General features: G+C 33.8%; 3 protein-coding genes across 4 annotated transcripts; 1 reads left to right on the forward strand and 2 right to left on the reverse strand.

Moving 5' to 3' along the window:
* Positions 1–282: 282 nt before the first annotated feature.
* Positions 283–2,913, reverse strand: LOC122603875 (protein slowmo homolog). Of its 2 annotated transcripts, none has more exons than XM_043776714.1 (3): positions 2,852–2,913; positions 1,102–1,472; positions 283–755 (listed from the first exon to the last, which is right to left on the reverse strand). In XM_043776714.1, the coding sequence occupies exons 2-3, from the start codon at positions 1,443–1,445 to the stop codon at positions 536–538; spliced, it is 564 nt and encodes a 187-aa protein (XP_043632649.1). In that variant the 5' UTR covers positions 1,446–1,472; positions 2,852–2,913; the 3' UTR covers positions 283–535. The 2 variants fall into 2 exon arrangements, with proteins under 2 accessions (XP_043632649.1, XP_043632648.1); XM_043776713.1 differs by lacking the exon at positions 2,852–2,913 and adding an exon at positions 2,537–2,558.
* Positions 2,914–3,368: 455 nt separating this feature from the next.
* Positions 3,369–5,728, forward strand: LOC122604796 (protein FAR1-RELATED SEQUENCE 5-like). The gene is made up of 2 exons (XM_043777662.1): positions 3,369–5,615; positions 5,684–5,728. Exons 1-2 carry the CDS (start codon positions 3,369–3,371, stop codon positions 5,726–5,728), a joined length of 2,292 nt encoding a protein of 763 aa, XP_043633597.1.
* Positions 5,729–13,074: 7,346 nt separating this feature from the next.
* On the reverse strand, positions 13,075–13,994 carry LOC122603373 (zinc finger A20 and AN1 domain-containing stress-associated protein 5-like). The gene has a single exon (XM_043776053.1). The coding sequence runs from the start codon at positions 13,863–13,865 to the stop codon at positions 13,386–13,388; it is 480 nt and encodes a 159-aa protein (XP_043631988.1). The 5' UTR covers positions 13,866–13,994; the 3' UTR covers positions 13,075–13,385.
* Positions 13,995–20,765: the final 6,771 nt, after the last annotated feature.

Here is a 20,765-nt window from a genome sequence, read left to right on the forward strand (position 1 = left end):
AAGGCTGAGTATACTTATATACAATGGTGTTGAGGTATCCACTATATGTGAGTATTAAGATACTTGCATCTTTCACACCAATGAAATCAATTAGCTGGGTGTTACTAATTTGGATGAGTTAAGTCACAAGTAATTTTACTTGGTCTGTTTTTCTATATAATAGTACGATGTCCTTCTAAATTCTATAATAGATTTACGAGTCAATATGTAATGTTCGGCAACAAGCTTTACTGGACCGACTCTTGCACATTAAAAGTGTCTGATGGAAACATAAACAGGAAATGAAGCAACAGTAGATTAATAACAACCTACTGCAAATATTCCTTACTGATATATACAAACAGGGAAAAAGCAATACGACCCTTATGTAAAATACAAAAATTATTGGGCTTTTGCCCATGACACATACAAGAACTGAACTTTAAAAGCTCATTGAAACAAATTAAAACACTAGAATCCATTTATTTCTTTTTTGTGTTGCCTACTCTTCTTTCGTAAAGACCTCAAAAACGTCTTACAAGAACACAAGCTACAGTTAGACGGACATTCCCCTGGAAGATGATTCAGATTCCAGGTACTTGCACATCCTCTCCATAACCTCCCTACCCTTAGCACTGTTTTGCTGAAACTTCTCCACGCATTTTTGCTCTATCTTCTCTGCCATTGATGCCAGTGCTGCCAACGGCTTTATCCGAATGCTCGTTTCTTGTCGACAAATTGTCCAGCCATCCGGATTGTCAGGGTGTGGATCATACCTAGAATTGGCAAATATAAATCATTTAACTGAAAACAGATCAACTCATGCTGTGATTCAGTTTATAATAAGTAAGATATACAGAAATGGCTAACGATGAAACAGGTCAAATGGGCAGAGCAGGTGGGTTGAAGTCTCTAATGTGAATCTGAATGATGAATACATCCGATATCTTTAACAAATTATTATTTTGTGCATAGAGGCTTACAAATCATATTCAGTACAATCTACTTAAAGGTTAAAAAGGCCAAAACCCATTTTGATTATCTGACCCAAACCAATGTTGACTTGTGACTCAACCTGCTGGTCCAACCTGCCCATTTTCCATTATTAATCAACAAGCATACCTGATTTTTTCTTCCACTTCCACGAACTTTTGTAAGCTGATGTTCTTGGTGGCAAGCTGCATGGACCGAGTCTTGGCATCCACGGTAGTTGATTCAACACAATGGCAGATATCTTGACCCACAATCTTGCGAAGGAACCATGGACCAGGAGCATGGATGGTAATGGCACGGGTAGTGTATAGCTTACCCGATTCAGAGTCGAGCTTGTGGTTTAAGGTGTCGACTTCTAGGATGTGGGATAAGGTTCGTTTGTTTTCTGGATCAGCAAACTTGCGCCAAGATGCTGATGTGACCCGCTCCCATGGGTGCTTATAAATATGCTCTTGTGAGTATGCTTTAACCATTATGCAGTTCAGGCAGGCTTGTTATACCTAAAAGGAGACATAAACATTAAGCAGTATTCAGAAATAGTTGCATACATGGTGTTCAGCTTATCAGCTATTAGCATAACATTTATGTGAGTACCAGATAATATTTATATCAGACAAACAAAAGCCAAATAAAGAGGCCAGTCAAAAACCAGAGGACAGAACTGCGTGCCCCTACTGACCTTTAACAAAAAGCATAAGAAAGCAAACTGAATTCAAACAAACTAAGCAAACTAATTTGAAAAACATCATGAGAGTTGATACGGGTATCACACATAAGGCCCATAGTATCATGAGAGTTGATACTGGTAAAGTGATAATAGGTTAAATACACAAACTAATTCAAAAGCATTTTCTAGAAAATGTCATAAGAAAAATTAAATTCAAAGAAGATGTCGACCAGCAGAATAAAGATGCTAAATTCAATCAAGACACTCGGGTCTCCAGATGTAACTGGTTGGCTGAATATATAGACATAGAAGCATGTATATATGAATACATACAGTGGTGGTTACTATTTGCTAATATGGGTGAGGTTTAGAAAAAAATGAACTTAAGAAAAGGGTAGGGAGCATTCTGGTAGCACCTCTTCTCACTTTGATGCACATCTGTTTTGCATTTTGGTTCTCATTAAAACGCCAAAAAACGGTGCATCAAACTCGTATCATCACCAAAATCCTTCCTACCATTTTCTCCTGATCCTAGCCTTACCTACATATGACTATCCCTATACCACATAACCATCTGAATCAAGTTCATCCACATCACTCAATAATTCTCAAAAACCGACTAAATACACATATCTAGCACACAGATTCTCTTGCACTTTCATTATCGGCAAACAATGAAGATTCATCGACACAATTAAATACTAACGAGGCAACCAACCACCACACTTATTTCAACCGAAAACATAAAAGCAAGAATAAAAAATCCTAAAATCCAAAGATAATAAAATCACAACAAACACGCAAAGATGTATACGCTAATCAACAATAACAACAATTTAGCAAATTAAAAGTAATACTAGGGTTAAAATAATTTCACTTAAAGTTAATATTAATTACCAGATTCCAGAGTTGTACCGGTAGCCAAATAATATCAATTATGATTTAAATTTAATTTCGTTTCCTATATAACTTATTTATTTATAATAAACAATAATATCAATCAGGAGGCACAAATCTTAACTTGAGCAAGGGGCAATTAAAATTTAATTCTTTTCATACAAGAAATTATTTCACGAAACTTATGAGAAAAGAAAGGGCCACATAAAAATTCATTCCTAAATTAAAAGAAACTTCAAAATTAGTAAAATAAATTAATATTAGTTAAATTATAGATTTAAATTTAAAGAACATATAGATACATAATATACGTACAGATTAATGGATTGATAGAAATAAGGAGAAGGGGGATCGGGGCAAGCGCACCTTATGTCGTAGAAATCGGAAGCCGACTTAAAACATGACTATAATTATAATAAGGGCAATGGGTCCCCCACCTAATCTTAGTTGTGGAACAGCCCAAAACGACGTCGTTTGGCTTAAATACATAAAAGTCATGTCTCTTTTTCATTTTTTAATAAAAGATGAAAATCACACTTTACCTTTTTCTTTTATCTTCCTGATCTAAACCCTCATCTAAATCAATGTGCGATCTTCCTTTTCAGTCTCCAAAATCAATATTTCTATTTTTCTTATAATCCTAATCAAAAGATTGTTACAGGTATGCTTTTTATTAATTTATTCTTTTAGTTATATTCTTTTAACTTCTTGATTTTAATTCTATATATTGTAAAGACATAATTATGTTCGTAGTGTCAATAAGATAATAACTTTACATTTTAATGCTCATTTTAGTTTCTTTAATATAAGCATATCTCATTTTATACAGAACATGGATAAATCAATGGATTTGGGAATTATTGTTGTAGAGGATGAACCTTGCAAAGCACTTTTAATAAATGATATTGATGTAAATGGGTATTTAGTTGGTTCTGAATTTGAAAGTGAAGTAAGGGATGATGTCAATGATAATGGTGTAATGGGAATGGTTTTTGATTCACCTGAAGATGCATATGCATTGTATAATCAGTATGCCCTGTTACATGGATTTGGTATACGCATTTATGATTCTTATAAAAATAGGGTTACAAACGAGATGTATCGAAGGATTTATGTGTGCAACAAAGAAGGCTTTAAAAAGACAAAAGGTGAAACTTCTAAAGGGAATTTTAAGTGTGGTAGGGATACAAGAACTGGTTGTGATGCAAAATTTCGGATATCAAAGCGCAAAGATGGAAAATGGTTTGTAGATATTTTTAGTGATGAACACAATCACGAACTCACCATGTCCCCGAACAAAGTAATGAAACACCACTCTCATGGGAAGCTTCATCGCACTTTGGCTTGTAAAACTCTTATGACGGAACTTAGCCAATCTGGATTGAGACCTTGCAATATCAGAAGGGTCATAAATACCATGAAAAGTCCACATGAAAATGAGGTTACTTCAAAACAGTGTATTGATGTCTTAGCCGAGAGTCGAAAACAATACAGAGGTAAGGAGTTTTATGGGGTTATAAAAATTTTTCAAGAAAAAAGTGCAAAAGATCCGAATCTACATTTTATTGTTGACTTATGTGAGGACGGGTCTCCTAGAAATCTTTTCTGGTCTGATGGAAGGTCTAGGGATTCATATATAAACTTTCGAGATGTTGTCGTGTTTGATGTGACATACATGACTAACAGATTTAAGTTGCCGTTTGCTCCATTTATCGGAGTGAATCATCATGGTCAATCTATTATTTTTGGCGGTGCATTATTGGAGAATGAAAAACAAGAAACTTTTGAATGGTTATTTCAGCAGTTCTCAAAATGCATGTTTGACAAGCATCCGTTTGCAATAATTACGGATCAAGATAAAGCTATTGTGAATGCCATCAAAAAAGAATTTCCAAACACTCGACATCGTTATTGTTCATGGCACATCAACAAACATGAGCTTGAACGTCTTCCATCCCTTAAAGCCTGTTATCCCGGTATTGAAGAATTTTATAGAGAATGGGTGAAGAGTGACACTATTGAAGAGTTTGAAACTAGGTGGAAAGTTATGAGTTGTCAATATAGGTTTGAAAGTAGAAGTTGGATAATGGATATGTATACACAACGTCATCATTGGGCCGAAGTCTTTTTAAAAGACTATTTTTTTGCTGGTATGACAACTAGTGGGAGAAGCGAGAGTATTCATTCTTTTTTTGATGGATATGTTACTTCAAATACCATGTTGAATGAGTTTGTAGTCCAGTATGACAACGCTGTTAAGAGTCGAAGAAAGGCCGAAGAAGATGAAGATTTCAGGACCATAAACTCTAGGCCAGTTCTGTCATCTCTAAATCCAATAGAAGCAAAAGCAGGTACACGTTATACTAGTAATATATTTGAAGATTTTCAAGAAGAATGGATACAAGCGACTAACAATTTAACTCATGAAACTTTGACTAAAAATGTTGAAGAGATCATATATAAGGTTGGCCAACTGGATATTGAGAAAAGGTATTGGAGGACGGTTACTTTTCGTCTTTCAAGTAAAGTAGATGTCACATGTTCATGTGCCAAGTTTGAAACTTATGGAATGTTGTGTAAGCATATTTTATATGTGTTAAAGAAGAAGCATATTGAAACACTTTCGGATCATTATATTTTGCCTAGGTGGACACTTGATACTGGGTACAAGGAGGATAGTTGTAGCATCAGAATGGAAGATATAGATAGGGAAAGTGCAGTTAGTGCTTTAACGTTATGGTGTGTTAAATCAAACTCTATGAAAGCAATTGAACAAGCAAAAGACTTTCTATCTGAGATAAAGAAACTAAATACTTTGTTGCTGAATTTTCTGGAAGCACAAACAAAGCGAAAAGCGTCCAAAGAGACTGATAACCGACCCCAAGATTCTAATGTGGAGATTTCAGTAGTAGACATGATGCCTCAAATATCTATTCGGGATCCCTCTCTTCCGGCTGTTACTAAAGGCCGTCCTAGAAAAGCATGTAGAATCAAATCATCTTTGGAAGCACCTAAAAAGAAAACTTGTTCTTATTGCAAGACATTGGGTCATTACATTACTGGATGTCCAACAAAGAAGGTAATAGTGATATTTGTTACTTTTGTGTTGATGATATTTGTATTCTAACACTATTTTATTTGTATCAGGCGGATGATGCATTGCTTAAAAAAAAGGGCAGGATGGCATGCTAATGAGCTTGGAGCAGTTTTTAAAGATCACACTTTATGGCGCTTCAGTAGTTTTTAATGATCACATTCAATCATAATTGCAAATTATATGTGTATCTGCTACATTTAACTAGATCAGAAGGCCATATGTGAATCTGTCATATTTTTGTATTGCTACTGTAATTATATGTGTTAATGCTATCTTTCAAGCCTTTATATTAATCATTTATAGAGTTGTTAACCCATCTATGATTTCAAACGCCGTAACTATATTGCCCTGAACACCAACATACAATAGAAAATGCAATTGGAAATGGCTGATTTTATGTCCATGTAACAAAGAGAAATAAACAACATAAAAGGATACTATACAACATAAATGATAAAAGCATTTCATCACAAATTCAGTATCAATAGCGAGAATCTTTATTTCATTTAAACAAAGTGATCAAAGTCACCTATTATACAAAGAATCAATGACCCTTGTGTGTATGTTCATTGTGACATTTAATCAAACACTTGGTAGATATCTAATGAAATACTCAAGACATAAACACCCAATGACATCTCAAATCTTCCATATATCAACCTTCTATTGAGCCAATTTCATCAAACACACGCCTTGTTTTATCTTCAAACACTCCATATATCTTGATAGTTAATTCACCCCAGCTTCAAATTCATTGATATCAGTTTACTTTTGCTCAACAACAATGAATACAAGCTTCTAATCAAGATACAGATAATAACTTTCACAAACCTGAGTTATTTCAAGAGTTTGAGTGAGAACCAAAATCAAGAAGAAAAAAATACATTAAATGAATTTAAAAAAAAACATATCTTTAGATCAAAAGAGAAATTAAAAGAATAAATTAATAAAAAAACATACATGTAGCAATCTTTTGATTAGGATTATAAGAAAAATAGAAATATTGATTTCGGAGACTGAAAAAGAAGATCGCACATTGATTTAATTTAGGGTTTAGATCAAGAAGATGAAAGAAAAAGGTAAAGTGTGATTTTGATCTTTTGTTAAAAAATGAAAAAGAGGCATGACTTTTATGTATTTAAGCCAAATGACGTCGTTTTGGGCTGTTCCACACCTAAGGTTAGGTGGGGGACAGCCTCATATTCCCATTGCCCTTATAATAATTATTCTTTTATATTTATATATTTATCAATAATATAATATAAACTTTCCAAAAATAAATGATAATTATAATTTTTATTTTTTTTTAAATGTGAATTAAAACTTCGTGTCGCGATTCGACAGCTAGAGGTTTAACATCCGTTGTCATAATCGGGTTCGCGCTAGAGAGCTCTATCAAAGTAGAAATGTCTATTTCAAATACCCGATGGGGAAAACCCATACTAATCAGCCCGATGGCACGAGGATTAATAGGGTAAACCCTGTCGCCTCAGGCTTGAACCTGGGTATTCCCAAGTCAAGCCTTCATAAAGAGACTTAATTTTTATGTCTTTCCCAAGGCTTGAAGTCAAGACCTCATGCAACTGAGGATGATCATTCATCTATTTAGCTAAAGTTCAAGAACTATAATTTATTTAACTGTAAATGTTAATTGTTAAGATCATAGCTACTTATCTGAATGAGTTTTTTCTCAAGTTCATGGGATGATAATGATTTCTAATTTTAATCGGAGATCTATTTTATAAAGAATACCGACCTGGTTAAACTCTTTACTCTCCTAATATTCACAAAACTCTACCCTATCTTGAAAAATGAAATAAAAAAAGAATGAAGCTTTTATGTTTTGACCCAAAAAATAATAGTATTTAAAATTTATAAAAGTAGTAAAGGAAAATAAAAAAGGGTAATGGAGGGAACCCACAATTGGAAAGTAAAAAAGGGTAATGGAGTCATATGATGCCAGTACAATACATCCATCCTAATCCTCACATGATCTGGGTACCATGTTTTAACTAATTCGCACTATCGAGCAAAGAACCAGTTCTTTTGTAGTATAGTTAGTTGGTAAGTTTAGGATCGTTTGGAGAGACGTTGTGCAACAATTAAATAATTCTAAAGTGGTTGTACGTTGTCACGATTTTAATTAAACTAAATAACATTAAAAGTAAAAGTAAATTAAAGGCGACAACTGCTGCTCTACGAGAAGTCTTGACTAGTTAATCGCTTTTAAAGACGAGAACAGTGATATTAAAAATATACTTGTTTGGAAATCAAACCACATACATAACGACAGTTTGCCTTGATTCTAATGTTGGGATGTCGAAAGACTTTTTCATGGTTTAGATCTTGGATATATTCACTTCACCAAATTAGTAGAGATCCTAATTATATTCACTCTACCCGTTAACAAGATCCTCGTCAGGTTCACTTATCAAGCATTCCTACGATCAAGCATGTGTTTAAGATTTTTACCCTGTGAGTATACTCATATCTTAAATCATCACTTCGTATTAATTATTCTAGTTGGTGTAGACTCCGTCCCCGTTCACTACATCTCCTAAGATATTATTAAGCATCATGCTCATTTAGTTTTAGTTATATTAATAGCCAAAGTACTTTTTTCATCACTGTGGTTTTTCGAATAAGCACTTTACACCATCGCCGTTAACTTTTGGCTAAAATCGTTCTTGTGGTTTGCATTTCTTCCTTGGATCCGTTAACCCTTGCACGTGAAGGGCATATATGTCTTTCCACCCATTTGTCCCTATGGTTAAGTGCAAAATTCGTCTTTATGGTTTGTCGTTTTCGCATTTTTCATCCTTGTATTTAACAAACCTCTAAACAAAAATTTAATCAAAAACCACAACAAACTCAAATCAAAAACCTATATTTACACCTACATTTGAGGATCTAATTTAATATCAGCCGGTACAACTAATTTAAATTTTTTTTTCTTAGAAAGTTATAAAACTCACTACAATTAACGAAAATAGTCAAAATATTCATTAAAAAAACCAAATAGGTACCTTATAACAAAATACAAAAAAGTTCACAAATTACAAAAAAATAACATTAAAGTATTATAAAATTAATTTTAAAAAAAATTCAAAAAATAAAAAATGTGAATACCGGAAGTACCGGAACGGTAATACCAAAAATATCAGAAATAAACATCAGTGGCCTGGGGTGTTTACACTTCCCACTATGTGGGTCCCCGGTGGGTTTTCTCCTAAGGTTGTGGGTTCGAGCCTCGGCTGACACAATCCTTGGGTTTCCCATATAGGAATTTTCCACAAGGAGGGGGGCTAAGAGACTGCAGCTTATGCTCAGCATCTCACGAGGTCCAACGATAGTTGGTTAAAATTGCCTCCAGCCACGTCTGAGTTGAAATACACCTTTCAAAAAAAAAAAAAAAAGTTGTACCGGGTTACCCTCCGATACCGGTATTACGAATAGTACTACCGGTATTTAAAACATTGTAAGTGCATGTTTGTAATTGAAAGTGATTGAGCAGGTCCTCAAATGTGGGTATATAGGCTTTTGTTTTGTTTGGATTAAATTGGTACGGTAATTTTTGTTTGTTTTTTTTTTTTTTGAAAATTTTTCCTGGATTTCTTAACGACGAGGACGGAAAATGCAAAAACGATAAACCACAAGGATGATTTTTGCACTTAACTCTATGAAAAGATGAAAATGCCCCTCACGTGACTTGCATGTGAAGGGGTTAACAACAAAGTTTTAACGGCATGGACGAAATGCAAACCACATGGACGATTTTAGTCAAAAGTTAACGGCGATGATGAAAATGTTTATTCAAAAAACCACAGGGACAAAAAAGTACTTTGGCCTATATTAATTATGGATTTGCTCATAAGAGTATAATTACTTTTTACAATTAAAATAAATATATAGACCCATTAATCGTTTCCATCAACAATTCATTAAATCATAATGACCGATTATAGATAAATCAAACCTAAAATAGACTAACAATCATTGATATAAAATTAATGATAGTCTGAACAACTAAAAAATGATGGGTCAACGGTAACCATAGACACAATCTAACTGACCTACCATAAAATAAAGCAAATAAATAATCTACATGATCACATCATCTGAACAAATATTAACCTAGTAGCCAAACTCTTGATTTTTGACCTAGAAAGTGAAATTGTCGTCTGGTTGGTTAATTGTGCGCTCTCTGGTAACTCTAGTAGCTGAGAGTCGCTTCAAGCCACTGCCGCGTCGAGTGGCGCTCGTGTGCCATTCAGTTTACATATCATATTTCTTTCTTAAGATTTGAATGTTTTATTTATATCTTTTAAGTAAAAAAGTGTTGTCAAAAAATAAGATTAAATATCCTAAAACAAACGAAAACCGACTCAAACTAATACAGACAAAGAGTACCGAACTAAAATCGAGCCGGATGATTTCGAAAAGTGACAAAATGAACGGATCAATTTCGGTTTCAATTTCCAAATTCAACCCTAATTCAAGTTTGTTTTCCTAACGTGACTCATCGGTGATATCAAGTTTTTATTTTTTTTATTTTGAAGCGTTGTTGGATTTCATTGATGTATACTATTATACTTTAAATCATCGCCGTGTCCATCCATTACCTATTCAATTCTGATTTAGTTCCTTAGATTTATTTGATATATATGTGTTCATGGTGGGTGTAGACTGACAGGTGATAAGAAATTAAGAGTGGTGGCCGATCAAAACTAAGGAAAAAGTGTTGGGATTTTATTAACTATACAACTCTTTGTATCTAAAATGGATGTTCATAATGTGAAAGGACCTCAAATTAATTTATTCAAAACTTAGGGTTTAAAGTATAAATAATTAAAATTCAATTTAATTAATCCTAGTAAAACTCAACTTCCCTTAAAAAGGGATGAACATTTCGAAACCCTAATTAAAAGTCGAATTCGACTTCCCCTAGGAAGGGGTCGAATTCCAAACCCTAATCTAATCCAAAAACGTTTAATTAAATACCTTTTAATAAAGCATGAGCATCCTTAATTAGTTCCGATTAATTAATTAAGCAAGTAAATTAATCTAGTTTAATTCACTTATGCAATAATTAATTAACCTAACTAATTATATATGCGAAATAAGTTAATAAAACAATTAACTAATTAATTCCCTAATTGTGATATATCATGCATGTAATATAACCAACTAATAAATAAACAAAAAAAAAAAGAAACCTAACTTCTTTGTAGAAACCTGGAGACAAAAACTTTGTCACGTACTAGAGCCCAAGTGTAGGAACTCCTCTAAAGACTCGTACACACGAACGGTTCTTCGGCACTTATGTAAGTGCTAGCTATAACTCCACGTTATAACTGAATACCCACCGAATATAAAATAACTAGAAAAGCTAGCTCAAAATTCTACTCCAAAGGGAGAAGAATTTCGACCCATGCTTCAAAGAGGAGATTAGATAATCAAATTGAAAAAGGGTTTTAGGTCTTTATTTTTAAGAATAGAAACCCCTTACATTTCCTTATCCCAATCAATGTGGGACAAGGAAACATTCTTTACCCTTTTTCCCTTTTCTCATGGCCAACCTACTGTGGGTCCCCATGGGTCGACTCATGGTGCTTGATGTCCAATCCCCCTTTCAACCCGACTCGCGTTTCTGACCCGCTTGTCATTTCCAAATTTATTTTTGGAAACTTTCTAAAAACCAATTTTAGAAACTTCTAGTTATTATCTTTTACAATGGATATTTGTTATAAATATAAAATTCAACTAAGCCCTCCCCATTCTTCGCGTGCGACCCTAAAAGTTCATAGATATGAGGCCGTATAAATATATTGAAATATTCTCATAATTTCAACAAAAAGAGAGGCTAATCAGAGGTGGCGATGGGAGAACAAAAGGCGTGAATCGGACTAATGAAGAAAAGAGGAATCAGATCGGGAGAAAAGGTGGTAGAAGTGAGGCGGGGAAAGAAGTTGACAGACGGGGATGACGTTTGTCGATTGGAGATGGTGTGATTTAGGTTTGGAAAGTTGAAAAATGTGTCAAAAGCGGTTTGAAAATAAGATTGTGAGTTCTCAAGGGTCGGAAGGACACACGCTTCCACATCGCAAACACATTAGGGGTCGAAAGATTTGCAAGTCACAAGCTCCTCGCGATCTCCCGTTGCAAGTGGTTTTTGTTTTTCATAATCGCATGCTCCTCCTTTCGATTTTGTTAGATAACTTTATTAATTTTTTTTAGAGAAAGTCTTTTTTATTCCTTTGTCTCGAACTTCGTGAAGAACTTCATTCTATCTCTCCCTAGTTACGAACAAAAAACTGGGGCTACGACTGAGTTGTACACTCCATTGGTTTCTACGAACCCTTCTTGATTCTGAATCTCGTTCGCGAAGGCACCGGACTTTTGACGGGCCAACCCTTTTTATGCGCCGTTTTCCCAAATAAGCTTTGTTTCTCTGGGCGCTAGGCGCTTTCGTGATTCACGAGAAGGAAAAAAAATAAGTGAAAGTGGTACAGTCTTCGGTTTATTTTTGGGCACCGAGTTTTTTTTTTTTTTTCTCATTTTCGAAATTAAATCAGATATATACCAACTATACCCCTATTGATCTTGATCTTGTTAAAATTAAAATATGAGAAAATGCAACATATAGTCCCTATGGTTTGTTACATTCGCATTTTGCCCTTTGTGTTTTTTTGTTATTGTAATTGGTCCCTGTCTTTTTCGTTTTTGTTGCCATAAGTCCCTGATACTAACTTCTTTTATAGATGCTTAAAAAAAAAAAAAATGAGAGCATATCGTTTAAGATTCCTATTTCACACGTAATTGATAGATATGGATACCATGTGGCTTAAAATTTGATGTATATAAGGTTTGCGAAATTGATAGATATGGATTCTAAAACTTTGTTTTATCATGAATAGTCCTTGTGGTTTGGATATCGACGATTATACCCTCACGTGGTTTGCACAAAAGTGTTTTAATGGCAGAAACCAACAAAAGTTAGTGCCAAGAACTCCTGACAACGAAAACGAAAAAGACAGGGATCAGTCGTAACGAAAAAAACACATGAGACAAAATACGAATATGACAAACCACAGTGACCATTTATTTACATTTTCTCTTAAAATATAAATAGTTATCCATCTAACCGAACATACAAAAAGAAACAAACTATAGCGATATACTTTTACTTGGCCATAAATTAAACATGATATATTATTATGCGTTACTTCGTCAATAATTTACGTCATCTAACAACCACATTTCCAATATACTTTTGCTGGAAAAGTTGGGTCCAGCCATCCACCCACGACATATATTATCTTCATTCTGACCTTTCTTTTATTTTCATTTATTTTTATAATCACCTTTATTTTTATTTTCCACTTTGCCAGCCTAAACTTGAAAGCGAAATAACGAATATAGAATTCAATACAATATCAGCTATGGTAACACGTAATAAATCATAATCATAAAATAAATAAAAAGTTACACTAAACATTATATAATTAATCAAATTGACAATAGCTACCCCTCAACTTTCATCAATCTTCACATAGCCCCCCAAACGCAATCGGTTTACACCGCCATAGAGAAACATGACGTCATCATCACACCTCCTATAACCTCTTCATTTCTGTACCTAATCTTGGCGCCATATTACCGGAGATGTGAACGCAAAGAATTCATTTTTCTTAACCAAACAACGTCGTTTTGTATCTCTCCAGATCATGATTTTTTTTAATTTTTTTTTTATCAAACCTTAAGAATCTTCGCCGCTCTAACGACAGGATTCTCACGCGCAATAGCTTCACGTCCGGCAGCTTTATAATCGTAGCTACAGTCATGTCGATCGGAATATCGATGTTCCGAACAAAACATCTCTCCGCACCGGCACCGGAATCCGATCAATCCGACCTTCTTTTTACAACCGGAACACCGATTTACCACTCGCCGTTTCAAATCGTTTCCGATTACCTCATCTAAAGGTTCAATCGCTTCCGATCGTCGTTTTGTACTTAGATCTGGCTTTTTTGTCGAGTCAACCGACGTGGATCGAAAGTCAACGAGAACGCCGGCAACGACACCGCTCTTTGGATCGGATCTATCGGGTGAAGATCTACGGTCATCGGAAGGAGAAAGCTTAGAAGAAGCGGCGGAGATAGGGGGTGAGCATAAGGTTATTGTTTCAGGTACTTTGAACTCTGTTTCTTTTTCATCTCTCTTCTGAGCCATATCTTTATTTTTTATTTTTGAGAGATAGAGAGAGATAGGGAGAGATTGTTGTTTTTAGAGAGAGAGAAAGAAGTTGAGGGAGAGATTGGAATAATAACTTTAAGGAGGTCTAAAAAGAGGTTGGCATTGAAAATGAAATGAAGGTAATAGCCTAATAGAAACTACTTTAATCACTTCTGACAACTTGAAAAGAAAAATATATAAAAATGAAAAAATAATATATTATTATTTTAAATATATTCTTTTAGATTCTCCTGCAATTCTAGGTGAATTTTACAATTTATGTTTTCTGAAAAATGATGCTCATAACTAAATAGCCTAATAATCTTTTTAAAATATTAAGTAATGATATGTGGTTACCACTAATTCTTTTTTCTAATATTCTCCCTTGATTTTTTCACATGTCATGATCTCATGGTTAGGAGGATTATTAGGCTATTTGGTTAGGAGGATTAATCATTCCTCGTGGTTTTTTCGTTTCGCTCTGTAATAAACTATAATATTGATATGTATCGTTTATAAACTTGTAAAAATTTTCATTTAATCTTTTAAAATTATTTGTTATAGCCGATTACATTCTATTTAGCCGACGAGACAACTTAGCATGTTATGATGTAAAAGCTTAGCTGTCAAATATATTTGTATTTTTGTATACGCATGCCTAACTTACTTTTTTGTTGATGTGTATCACCCATAAATCTGTAAATTTTATACATGGTTGACCAAACTTGCTATAGCCAGTAGAATTGGTTAAAATCTTTTTCTTATTATTTAAAGTAATGATATGGATATTAGGTGTGTATTATACTGATGGTATGGGTTATAACAAATTTAGCATTCTTCATCAAATATAAACGTGGTTCCATCTTTATTAAATCAACAACCATCAGATGAATAATATGTGGTTGGCCATTTCATCCTGACGATGAAACAAACAGTAAGACGAAACAGCCAACAACATATGTTTCATCCGTTTGTTGTAGATCTAATAAAGATGAGATCAAGTCTGCATTTCACAAAAAATGTTGAACTATTAAGATCCATGTCATCGATATAATAAACACCTAATCCATATTCATAATTTAAATAATAAGAATTAGATTTTAAACAGTTCTATCGGCTATAATAACTACTTTTGGTCAAACAAGTACAAAATTTATAAGTTTGTGGATTATACATATTAATAAAAGATAAATTAGGCAAACTTATATAAAAAAAAATTACATTTAACAAATAAGCTGCCATGTCATTATCAGCTAAGTTATCACGTCAATTAAACAGTAAGAGTGAACAAAAACCAAACCAAAAACATAAAAACCGATAGCCAGAAAAACAAATGTTTTTTGGTTTTTCAATTTTTAAATAGCAAAGATGCCATAAAAAAAAATAGGAACAATTTTTAAAGGTTACATCATTATATGGTGTCGGAAGACGCCCCATATGGGATGTCTCACTCCCTTCATTTAGGCTCTTAGGAATAAGGCGTTTCTTCCATGTGGCACGCCCAAAAAGCGCGTGGAACACTCGATACACCACCCCCAGGGGCGTTCCGGGAAAAAAATTGTCCTCCTCGTTCGATTATGAACGCCTCTTTTCTTCTTCCTTTTTCTTGGGACCAAACAAACTTTCCACTTTACTAGCTTCCTATTGGTCTCATTTTGGTCATTTTTTTTTTATAAAAAAAAAAACTTGTATAACTAGGGGTTATGGAGAACCTTTTACTCGAAAAGGAACCCTCAATTTTAATGAAACTACGCGTGGCAAAAAAAAAAAAAAAAAAAAAGGGGTTTCTTAGAATCCCTTACTCCCGTAGGCCGTAGCCTTATAGACCATTATTTACTATTCTCTTAAAAATTTAATGATGCTATATTTTAAATTTAACAATTGGTTTCTGCTGCAAATAAATTTGAAGAAAAATACATCATCAGTTGCGTCATATTCCTGCATGGTAGCCCCATATGGCAGCATAGCCATTTTTTCTGGTTTTTGTTTAGATTAAATAAGGAGACATGCGTTACGATTTCGAAGTTGGCGAATAACGTATGATAGAACCTGATGTAAAAAACCTATTATTCTAATCCAGAAATTATATGACTTATATAATCTATTAATGATTTGTTTGTTCATTTCGTTATTTATTTTGCTATGTGTAAATCTCATTTTTAGATATTACTACGCATCACGCAACTTTAAAGAGCTTTTGGAAGTTTAAGCTTATGTTTCTTATAAACTAAATTCTATAAACTTTGTTTAAGGTACAAATAAGCTTTTAAACAAATAAACACAAAATATATACATTGCTTGACAAAAGCCCGCCAATCCACCGACCACCATACTACACCTCTAGTTATAAACTTATAATCAATCCTCCCTTTTTTTTTTCCAGGAATGATTTAGATCGATCAGATATGGACTCATGAAACTATATTCACATTCATATTCATTTATATCTTATCATCCATTATCATAATTATACTTATATAGTTTGTTTTGTTATCTATGTCCATTGTATAAATCAAGTACATGGATGGATATCTAATGAATATCGAGAAATTTGTTCCCTAGAGAGACATTTAAATATTTTCTTTACGGTAGATGCAATACCTATATAAGCTAAAAATCCAATTAGCTTATTGGTATCCATATTGAATATTTGTACAATTAGTCTAATGGTTGATTCCCTCAATACGAGTATTATAAGCTAAAATCTTTAAGCTACTTTGATATTATTATATCGGAGAGATTAAATGAGAAGGTTGCTTAAGAAGCTATCCAATGGGTTCGTTCGTGGTGGACAGACGAGTTCACACCATTGGGTGGGACTCGTCCCCCACTCGTTCGATACACCTGTCTATCACGTTCGTTCTTCAAGGGACGAGTAAATGGAGCGTGTTTGTTTATTTTATTATTATTATTTTTTTCTAATCCAACGGCTATGTACAAAGAAGAAGGCAACAAATTTTAATTTTCTGAAATTGGCAAACTAGACCTCTCTAATGACCGTTTTGACCAAAACTAGTTAAAAAAAAGTGACACTTTTAGTCCTTAACGGCTAGTTTTTCACATTTCCTATATATACATCTCCATTGAAGCAGTAGAACATACCAATCTTTCATTATTCAGTTATATTACTACATACCAATCCATTTTAACAAAAAATCATGTCAAACTTCACACAACCAAAGAGCCGACGATTTCTTTAACGCTTTGAACGATATGAATCAATCGTTCTCGAACCAACCACCACCCCAACTGTTCATTCCACATCCAAATGACCCCCGTTTTCAACAATTCATGGCAGCTTATCATGCTCAAGTTGCCTCTCCACAACCCCTCAATTTCTACCATGGGGGCTCATCGTCGGCAGGAGGTTTTCAACAACTCGATCAACAATCCTTTCCCACACCACCATATGTCCCCACACTCGAATCTGTTACCAAACACCAATCCATTCCCGAAACACAACCATAGGGTAGAAGGGTCAAAACCATGGCCAAACACACGAAGAAAGACAAACAACCAAACCAAAAGGACATGCTGGAAACTCGTCACATTGGACCGAGTTGGAAATGAAAGTTCTCACAGAGTGTTGGGTCGATGCTTCAAAGGATCCAGTATACGGCAAAGACCAATCAGGCGATTCTTTTTGTAGGAGAATCATAGATAACTACAATGCAAGATTCCCCAACAACCAAAGAAGAGCCAATCAGATTAGTAGCAAGTGGAGAAAGATCAAAACAAATGTTTCAAAGTTCAATGCAATTTGGAAAGGTTATGGTGGGCACCGGATTAGCGGGGAGAACGATGCCCAAGTCATGGAATAAGCGCGTTCAGAGTACTTTTCTCAAACCAAAACTCATTTTACCAAGTATAAGTGTTGGTTGCTTGTGAAAGATAGGTCAAAGTTCTTCGCTCCATCCGCTCATGATGTTCTGGGGCGAAGCATGTATAAAAGGAAAAACCTTTTTAATGTTGTTGATAGTGAAGAAGAGGAGGAGGAGGAGACCCAATTCGAGCCTGTGGACCTTGGAGAGAAAGACCTTTTCGGTCCGGATACGTATACGCACCCCCTATTAAGTCAAAGGCTTCACGAACCTTTACGTCTTTCGATGTCGGGTCTTCTCTTTCTTCATCTTCCGACCTAATCGCATGGCTCGACAGAGTTGGGTGTAAAAAAGAAGCAGTGTTGATGAAGAACAACAATCTTTGGCGGTCATTCGTGAGGATTTAAGGAAGTGCACCATGTACTCGGCTCTTTCGTTCATGGGCCGAACAGAGTGTGACGAAGAGGAGAAGAGGTTAATTGGGGAAGCCAAGAAGAAATTGATGGCGGAGTGCAAAGGTTTCCTTTTCGGCGACAAACGACAATTAGTTTAGCTTTAGTTTAATTTTTAAAAATAAAAATGTCGTGTTTCTTTTTTAATTGTACTTTGTTTTTTTATGGTCTAAATGTATGTTTTTTTCTATTTTTAATGAAGTTATGTGTTTTATTTAAAATTTGTGTTAATGGAGTAAAATGTGTTTTATTTATATTATGGAGGGTTACAAGTGTAAAGTTTAGATAAAAGAGTAAAATTAAATAATTGGTGGGTCCAAGACTAGTACTTGAGGGATGAGTGTATTGGGTATGTTTTGGGGGGATTAGTCCATGGAGTGTTTTTTGTTGATGTGACCCTGACAAGGACTGATTCTTGAGAGATGAGTCTTATGGGGTGTTTGGTAGAATAGAATGAAAAGGAGGGAATGAGAAAAGGAATTACTTCCCCTGTTTGTTACATGATAAAAATGGAATAAATGGTTCACTTTAACATTCTCTTTCCCTACTTTGTATTCCTCACAAAAAGTACAAGAATGGAGAGGAATGAAAAATAGTAAAGAGAACTTATTCTAGTGTGAATCAAGAATGCTAACATATTTTCTCTCTCATAGTTGCTGTAGCTATTTCTTTTTACAGACTTTTTTTATTTTATGCAAAAATTAGATCAAATCAAGTAAGTGTATATGATATATATTTACCATATATATATATATACTAATTTAATTTTTTTTTTTTGCAATCTGTTTAATCTAGATCTTTACTATTTGGTCGATTCATACTCCGATCACTTTCAGAAACCTCTATCTCTTCATTCAATTATTTAGTAAGTGTATATGATATATATATACTAATTTAATTTTTTGCAATCTGTTTATTTTAAACTATTTTTTTTATCAATTAAGTTAATTATTTTTTTTCTTAATCTATGTGAAATCATATCCAAAAATTTATTATTATTCATTAAATTATCTAGTATTATTTTAAACTTTTTTTTTTATCTTATATTAGTTAAGTTATTTTTTTTTAACCTATATAAAATCATATACATTAAATTTTATTATTATTCATAATATTATCCGATATATAATATTGTTGAATGAAAGATAAAGTAAAAATTTGCTTGTTGGCTTCATTTCGTTTCCTTTACATTTTGATACAAGCAAACAAGAGATTCAATCTCTAAGATATACCTCAGGTCAATTATATGTTGGCTCCGAATGTGTTTCATTCTTTGAAGTGTATTCTTTTTCTCTCCATTTTCATTCTTTATTACAATTTTTTTTTTTTTTTACAATTCCATTCTACCAAACACCCCCTTAGGTATTGGGTAGTCTCAAAGGTGAAAAGAAAAGAAGATTGATTTTTATTTTTTTTTCCTTTTTTCTTTTTCATTTTTAATTAATTTATTTATTTTTAAAAAATTTTCTAGTGAAACCCATTCTTAAAAAAAATTGAAAAATAAAAAGTATATAAAAAATAAATCCCCACACTGGCCACACATATGTAGATTTGTATACCTTACAAATGTGTAGTAGAAAACTATACAAGTGTAAGTTGTATTTATTTATTAAAAAAATTGATTTTTTTTTAGAATGGGTGTAGATTAAAAAATATATAAATATTTTAAAAGATTTAAAAATTAAAAAAAAAAAACTAAAAAAAAAAATCAAAAAAATGAAACTTCTTTTTGTTCTCTCCTTAAACTACAATCTCTCTACATCTTTACCCTATCCATTATTTTCATAACGGATCATTATTAACTAGTATTATAATGCAATGTCTAGTTAAGCTATATCTGATTGTACGTACGTATTTATTTATGCATGCATGTATGTATGTAAGCCGGGATGAGCAAAAGATCGGAAACCCGAATCGACCCCCGAAGTCCCAACGGGCCGGGTCACGGGTCACGTTTTTAGTGCATTTGTGGGTCACGGGTTAGCCAGGTCGAGTCTGGTGAAGCAAAAAACCGAAAAATTGTGAAAGCAACCCCTGACCTGCCCGAACCGACTTTGGCCATGTCATGGTTCCATTTTTCATGCTCTCGTGGGTCACGGGTTAACCCGGTTCGGGTCGGGTTTCAACTTGTGCACATCCCTATATGTATGTAGGTATATTAGATGGTAAATGGGTTATTTACGTATGACAGATATCCAACCAAATCCGACCCACCAATGGAATTGAACGCCCAAATGCAAATCCGGTTTTAGTCAACTCCGCACATCTATATCTACTTATGGTAGATCGGGTCAAGCGGATATGCATTGAATCAGATGACCAAGGACGGATACAGTATTGGGGCAGTGGGGTCAGCTGTCTCCACTCCAAATTTGGTACAATGTAATATTTTAAAATTTTAAATTGTATAATTGTAATTTTTTTCTAAAAGTAAAAAAATATGATAGAAAATAAATACAAATGTTATGTTCGTTGTCATAAGCTTATTCTTTGGGAGTCATTGGTTATCGAATCATTAATTTTGACATAGATCTTTTTATTGGGAGCATAAAAAACTTGAGTTGCTTCGTTTTTAATAGAAATAATGAAGAAAAGTTTTTTTTTTTTTTTAAAAGAACTTTATC

This window comes from Erigeron canadensis, chromosome 6 (genome assembly GCF_010389155.1).
Source record: "Erigeron canadensis isolate Cc75 chromosome 6, C_canadensis_v1, whole genome shotgun sequence".
Taxonomy (NCBI): domain Eukaryota; kingdom Viridiplantae; phylum Streptophyta; class Magnoliopsida; order Asterales; family Asteraceae; genus Erigeron; species Erigeron canadensis.

What these genes read in the sequence shown, in the direction of transcription:
- LOC122603875 (XM_043776714.1), bottom strand. Translation starts at nt 1,445, where the DNA reads ATGGTTAAAGCATACTCACAAGAGCATATTTATAAGCACCCATGGGAG. An exon ending in GAAGTGGAAGAAAAAATCAG is followed by an intron (nt 756 to 1,101) that starts GTATGCTTGTTG and finishes TGCCAATTCTAG; the next exon opens with GTATGATCCACACCCTGACA.
- LOC122604796 (XM_043777662.1), top strand. Translation starts at nt 3,369, where the DNA reads ATGGATAAATCAATGGATTTGGGAATTATTGTTGTAGAGGATGAACCT. An exon ending in CTGGATGTCCAACAAAGAAG is followed by an intron (nt 5,616 to 5,683) that starts GTAATAGTGATA and finishes TATTTGTATCAG; the next exon opens with GCGGATGATGCATTGCTTAA.
- LOC122603373 (XM_043776053.1), bottom strand. Translation starts at nt 13,865, where the DNA reads ATGGCTCAGAAGAGAGATGAAAAAGAAACAGAGTTCAAAGTACCTGAA.